The sequence below is a fragment of the Pinus tabuliformis genome, chromosome 4_1 (assembly GCF_031772625.1).
Source record: "Pinus tabuliformis cultivar Carrire ecotype Pingquan chromosome 4_1, CPIR1, whole genome shotgun sequence".
NCBI classification, from domain to species: Eukaryota; Viridiplantae; Streptophyta; class Pinopsida; order Pinales; family Pinaceae; genus Pinus; species Pinus tabuliformis.
This window is the reverse complement of record NC_142303.1, coordinates 627,877,425-627,884,487: the sequence shown is the minus strand read 5'-3', so window position 1 is coordinate 627,884,487 and position 7,063 is coordinate 627,877,425. Positions and strand designations below refer to the sequence as shown.

Genomic DNA, 7,063 nt, shown 5'->3' with positions numbered 1-7,063 from the left:
TTATGATTTCGGCAAGAGATGGGGCAGGGGGGCTTTGAAGAGCTGCTTGAAATGGGAGATACCAAGGTGGGCGAGCTGAGAGTGAGTGGTGGCTGACTGATCCTGATCCGAGGGCATCTGCCAGATAGTATTGTTGGCTTTTCTTCCATTGGCAAAATTGTGGAAGAATTTTGTGTTGCCATCCCTCGCTTGAAGCCAGATTGCTCTGCTTCTGAGTCTCCACAATTCTTCCCGGTCAAGGAGGATCTTGGATCTCTGTGTTTCCAAGTCAACAAGATGTAGCTTTGCTTCTGTGGATAAGTAGCCAAGCCCACTAACATCCGTTAAGGAGGCCAGCTGAGCTTCGATGTCCGCAAGGGATTGGTCATCCCTAGCTCTTTTCCTTTTTGTCCATTCAATGGTTAATCTCTTGAGCTGATGCAGGTTGCTGCAGAAATCTGCAGCCTTCCTCTGATCCCTGAGGGGTGGTTGGGCTTGCCAGAAATCTGAAACCATCTTAATATAATCAGGGTCCTTTAACCAAGAAGAGTTAAATTTGAAAGGTGCCCTTGGTTTCCTAGATGGGCCAGCCACTTCCAAGAAAATGGGAGAGTGATCCGAAATCCCCCCCAAGCCAACCCATTGCCTGTAGATGGCGAGGGTATGGAGGAGGTCTTCTTGAATGAGATATCTGTCCAGCCTTCTACCAAGGGCAGCTTCGCCAGTACGTCTATTATGCCATGTTGGCATCTTCTTATTCATGGGTACATCTATGAGCCCATATTGATCCAGGAGAAAGCTCAGCTGATCTGAGAGTGGGTTAAGCTACGTGTGATGTCCCTAGGATTCCTCATGTCCAATGGAAAAATTTAGGTCTCCCCCTAGAATAGTGGCACTATTGATCAAGGGAATTTCCAGAAAGGATTGCCAAAAAGCAAGCCTATTTTGGTTGGGGGCATAGATATTAATGATGCAAAGTTGTTTGCCTAAATATGTAGAGAAGATGTCCATGCCCAGGAATCCCTGGCCTCCCCAAGAAGATATCATCCTAATAGATTTTGGATTGATTCCAATGGCTAAACCCCCAGATCTGCCCACTGCGTCCAGGCCTTGGAAGTGCCAGCCAGGTAGTATGGCTTGCAGGATCTTAGTAATCTGATCAGAAGGCCCAAGGGTTTCCTGAAGAAGAATCATGTCACAGGGAGTACAATGCAAGAGGCGCTTGAGGGCCAATTTTTTTTTGGGCTGGCCAAGCCCCTACAATTGAAAGAGAGCCAAATCATAAGGGAACAATATCAAGGGTTTCAGATGCTCTAAGTGCCCTTTCAATGGTGTTCTGTCGACCCTGCGCCACATCTACCCCCGCAGATTTGATGGCTTTGGATATCTTTGAAGGCCTGCCTCTGGTGGGTTTAATCTCAAAGGGAAGGGGGGATGCCAAGACCTAGCTGGATGGGGCTGATCAATTGTCGAGATCAGAGATTGTAAGAGTGCGAGCTCGAGGCAGAGGGGGAGAGGGAGGGGTTAAGGAGAGGGCTCAGAGCTTGTATTGTCGACGGGGTAGTAGAGAAAATGGGGGAGGCGGGCTCGAGCTCACAGTTAATGGTGGAATTTATGCACGAGAGGGATGCAGAATGGGATGCAGATTGATGTAGAGATGCATTTATTTGATTAAAAAGCAGAGCAGAGGAAAAGGAAAGAGGAGCATTACCCGTTGTAGGAGCAGCTTCCACAGTAGACCGGGATCGAGTCAGTGGAGGGGATATAGGTGGTATCAGTGGAGCACTGGTTTGTTGGGTAGTGACTCCATCCGCATCCTTTGAGTGATCCTGACCTGAGGGCTACTCGTCCACAATCGGGTCTTCAGGCTGACGGTGCTTCATTCCCCTTGCGACCGCTTGTGAAGTAGGAGTGAGCAGCGGACAGTCCTTGTATAGATGGCCGACCTTGTGGCATCTTCTGCACCGAAAAGGCACACCTTCATAGTCCAGATTTTGACGGCGCGAGAAGTGCCTCCAATGGAGGGTTATCTTTTCCTCCAGCCCCTCCCTGGTATCCAGATGAACCAGGATACGCGCCATTGTCATGATTCCTGACTTTTCAAACAATTGATCATGTTCTAAGTAGGTGCCCAGTGCATCTCCAATGCGCTTGAATACTACAGGGGTCCAAAACTGCATCGGGAGGCCTAGCAAACGGACCCAAATCGGCCCAGCACCCAACTGTTCCCTCTCTGGGTCAAATAAAGGATCCCATCTTTTTAACAGTACCGGAGCAAGCTCGATGTGCCAGAATCGGGATAATATCCAGTCGGTGTATTCTTCCCTATGGAAATGTAGGGCAAACCACCCACGAGCTAGAACCCTGATGATGGGCAATTCTTTGAGCAGGGAACCCCAAATCTTCGAGGTCCAGAGTCGAAGATGATCTACAGAGTAGTTCTTGCCCCGCACTTGACCCACCAGAACCTTCTTTGCAATCTCTATGACTTCGCCCATCGGAATATCCTCGCCAAGGGTTAGGTTGATGTCCCTGTCCATAGTTTTTAGGCACCTGCCTTTCTTAGGTTTGTCTGAGCGGCGAGCAGTCAGGTAATCCTTGAGAAGACCCCGACAACCCTGGTTAACTGTTTGGGGGGTGGACGGGGTAGATTTAGGGTTAGGGATCGAGGAGCTAAAGCAGCCTGAGCGGATGGGGGTATTAGGGTTTGTACCTCCAGGGTTTAGGGTTGCACTTGAGAGGGCAGGATTGATGAGAGGAGGGGACTCAGATGGAGGGATACAGGAGGTGGAGGGTGCACAATGGGGTGTAGAGATATGGGGAAGGTGTGGTAAGGGGGTGTCGAATGTGGGCGAGGGTTGAAGATAGGTTCCCAGTAGGTTTAGGGTTGTTGGAGAGAGTGGGGCAGTCCAAAACAGGTGCATCATCAATGTGGACTGAGGGCGAAGGGTGGTTTACAAAAGGGCCTAGACGAGCCTGAACGGACTGAGCAGCTGTCAACGGTCGTAGAGTGGTAGCAAAAGGGCCAGAGCCCGACATGGTTCGATGGTGCGACCAGATAACCTATTGGGGATGAGGGTCTGCCTCGTAGTCAACATCGTCTAGCTCCATCGAAACCGACAGTAAACGGTCGGAGGAGCTACAGTTGTCGAGGAGACAAAAATGGGATGGAGGTTAAACCAGGTAAACTGCCTGGTGAGGCCTCTGTTAGCTAGGTAACCGCGGGCTGAGTGAATGAACGCTGCAGGGAGATAGGGAGGTGAGGGGTAAGGTCAGGCCAACTAGGTGCTAGATCCATGGCCATCAAACCCTGAGATTTTGACCCCCGAGGCCACCATGGATGCCGAATTCAGTATTGCAGAGCGCCCAAAAAATCCAACTGCTATGTAGAACATGTTGGTAAGGTATTAATACTATTGGAAGAATAATATCTATATGAAAAGTCTTCCAAGTGTGCCTTTGGTGTTCAAGAAGTGGAATATTTGGTTCATACCATATTTCATGAGGGTGTAAAAGTGGACCCTAACAAAACTAAATATATGATGAAATTCCCAATCCCCAAAATCTTTAAGAAACTCAGAGGGTTTTTAGGATTGAAATGCTATTACTACATGCATATCAAGAATTATGGTCAAATAGCAACACCTCTTAAAAAATTATTAAATAGGGAAGCATCTTATTGGACTTAAGAAGCAACCAAATCTTTTGAAAAACTTAAAAAGGCTATGTGTACAACTATCATCTTGCCCACACCTAACTTAAAAAAAAATCATTATGGAGTGTGATACCTTAGGCCATGACAATAGTGCGAATTTGATGCAAGAAGGCTAGTCCTTTACCTTTGAAAGTATCCAACTTAAAGGAAAGGACTTACTCAAAACCATCTATGAAAAATAAATGTTGGCCATGAAAACCGATCATGATAGTTTGAAGTACTTATTGGAACAAAGACTATCTTCAAAAGAGAAATAAAAATAGGTTACAAAGATGCTAGGTTATGAATCTAAAATAATATACAAAAGGGAGAAAAAATGTTGTTGCATATGCACTCAAGGAAAGAGCAAGACATAGAGGGTTTACTATGTGCTATAATCTAATTGGGTGGAAGAAGAAAGGATATAATGGAAATAAGATGAGAAGGTATGCAAGATCATTTCACAACTACAGAAAGACCCCGATGTAGTTGAAAAATTTATGTGGATGGATGATTTATTGTGTTATCAATATCATGTATACTTATGTAAGAATTCTCAACTCAAATATAAGGTCCATTTAGAATTACACACTTCTCCTATAGGAATACATATAAGTTTCTTGAAAACATACTATAGTATCAAGAAATATTTATTTATTTATTTTTTTAAAGACCTTAAAACAATTGTGCAAATGATTGTGGTTGAATGTGTGCTCTACTAAAAAAATAAGAGAGATACAATCAAGAAGATATGGCTCCTACAACAGTCAGCCATAACAAGCCAACATTGGGTATATGTTTCATTACATGTTCACCAAATTTGAAGGAAAGAATGTCATTATGGTAATTATAAATCGCATGAAAACGTATGCCCATTTTTTCTCTCTTTTTCATCCTTTTAAAGAAAGAAAAATGGTAGAAGCATTCATGGAAGTAGTCTAAAATCTACATGGAATCTTGAAGATTATTGTAGGTGACAAAGATCCAATTTTCACTAGAAATTTTTGAACCAAATTGTTTTCTTATTTGGAAACTCAATTAATCATAACTCATATATGATTTTCAATTAAAGGGAAAACTAATATTGTGAATAGATGTATAGAAATATACTTTTTATTGCTTTGCATATGATAAACAAACATGATGAGTCAAGTTGTTTTCCTTGGAAAAATGGTGGTACAACATAGCCTTCCATCTTCATAAAAAATGTCCCCATTTATGGCACTTGATGGATATTGTCCTCCATTCATCACATCACCCTTGAAATGGATTGCAAAGAATCAAGCAATGAAGGAACATAAGGCACTGAAAATAGGTTCTCAAACTATTGAAGGCCAACTTGGGTATAACACAAAATAGGATGAAACAAGCAAATCAAAATTGTATTGAAAGAGAATTTGAAGTGGGGGATTGGGTATTTTTGAGACTAGAACCATATATCCCTTAAGAAACAAAACAAGGGCAATAAATTAGCACCAAAGTATTATGTTCCTTATTGAAAGTATTGTATAGGATTGAAAGTATGGATTACAAATTAGGGTTTCCTCCATATACATGTGAACATCTAGCCTTCCACGTTTCTTTCTTAAATAAGTGTGGATGATGCTCTACACAACCAACATACAGGGGGTATCCTCGATGTCAAGTCCCAATTACAACTCACACCGTTTGGAGTAGGAACCCCATCCAGAGTATCATCTTGACCAACATAACTTAAGATTTTCCTTGGTTTCAATGGATAACATAAGAGTTTATAAACATAACATTTGAACAAACAAGTAAGCTGACATTGTGAAACACCAATTTCAATGTGTAAAAGGAGACCATCACAAGGGGGAGACAAGAGTGAGTCTGTAGAAGGAAAGTAATAGTACTATCCTAAGAGAGGAACACGAGAGAAAGGAATGATTCGTTAATTATCTAGTGAAGCAGCTCACATAGACACAATGATCATTAATGCAAATACAACACACATTCAACAAGATAAGCATGAAATCTCATGAAGTAGTTCAATTTATTTAGTACATATGAAAATAATAGATACCATAAACATCCAAAGAATAGTCTTACAATATGAATGAAAATGTGTCGGCTCAATGAGCTTCAATTATTAAGTGAAATATCCAAGTACACAATTACAATGGTGAGCCTCTAGATCCAGTAGTGGAACATTAAGTCACTTCTTGCTTCTCCAAGGAATAGTATTCTTTCCTATCCCAAGCTCTCCAAAGTCTAAGCCTCCAAAATCCTTTTTCTTGAGTTATGAGGTTTATTTTATAACAAGAGGAATGACCTTTGAACTTTTGTAAGACTCTTTGGTCCACATGTGACTCTTGGAATTCCACACATTTACATTTTGTCATTTTCCTTTTGATAATACATAATTACATTAAAAATCATGTGGCAAGACATTGACACATATGACCTTGTGATGACAATTGTACAAGCTGTGACATGGAAATGATGGCATGGAACTTCATGATGATGTGGCAATGCCAAGTTCTTCTCTTTGCTATTGTATCTCACATTCTTGATGATATATCTGATATGTGCTTCATCTTCACCCTCCAAAGGGTCTTTGATCAGTATGGGACCTTCTGAGTCATCATGATATGTCTTCATTCTGTCATGGTCCCGTATCTCTTCATGTCTTCATGATGGTTCTTCTTTATGATTCTTCTTTGAAAGTTCTTCTTTGTTCCTTCTCCTTTACATATTCCTTGAGCATATAATATTTCCATGTTGAGGTGGTACATTTTCAAATTAAGGTCACTCATGACAAGGAAAGATTAGTCCTGAAATCATCTATTATATCTCTACTTTTATCATGGAAGAAGCTGCTTGTGATGGGCCTGTGTAAGAATTGAAAAGGAAAGGATGCTGAGAATGGCATAGTTGAGACCGATAGTGGCTGAGGATAACACCAATGCTCACTAGAACTGTGACTTGTTCTCTAAATAGGAGCTCTTTAGGGTTAAACATAGTGCGAAAGTGCAAGAGACAATGTGATGAGCTTGCTGACTGAAACTACGACATGCGATAGGCTCAAGGGAGAAGGAGATAGAAATAGCACAATTGAGCTTCATAGTGACTGATGGAGGCCTTGACTATGGACTAGAATTGCGACATGCACTAGGGAGGTAGAAAAGGATTCAATGATTGCATAGTGAGGGAGTCTATTAGACAATGGTTGATGTCTTGTTAATTAAAACTGCAACATGCATTATGACTGAGAGGCAGAATTAAGGGAGAGTGCAATTTTCTTCAGCAGTGATCTAGGAAAGGCTCCACTATCCACTAGAACTACCACATGTGACAGGGAGGCAAGCATAACAAGGCATGGCACAGTGAGGGGCTTTAGGCAGCAGGGAAGGAAAGAGTAGGCACTGT

At 42.2% G+C, this 7,063-nt stretch overlaps 2 protein-coding genes across 2 annotated transcripts; both read right to left on the bottom strand.

Annotated features, from left to right (window-relative positions):
- Positions 1–741, bottom strand: LOC149177597 (uncharacterized). Its single transcript, XM_089421806.1, has one exon. It carries the CDS (start codon positions 739–741, stop codon positions 1–3), a length of 741 nt encoding a protein of 246 aa, XP_089277932.1.
- A 1,079-nt stretch (positions 742–1,820) lies between these two features.
- LOC149177596 (uncharacterized) lies at positions 1,821–2,519 on the bottom strand. The gene has a single exon (XM_089421805.1). It carries the CDS (start codon positions 2,517–2,519, stop codon positions 1,821–1,823), a length of 699 nt encoding a protein of 232 aa, XP_089277931.1.
- Between the last annotated feature and the right edge of the window lie 4,544 nt (positions 2,520–7,063).

Excerpts from the sequence above, each read along its gene's own strand:
- LOC149177596 (XM_089421805.1), bottom strand. The coding sequence starts at position 2,519 with ATGGACAGGGACATCAACCTAACCCTTGGCGAGGATATTCCGATGGGC.
- LOC149177597 (XM_089421806.1), bottom strand. The coding sequence starts at position 741 with ATGAATAAGAAGATGCCAACATGGCATAATAGACGTACTGGCGAAGCT.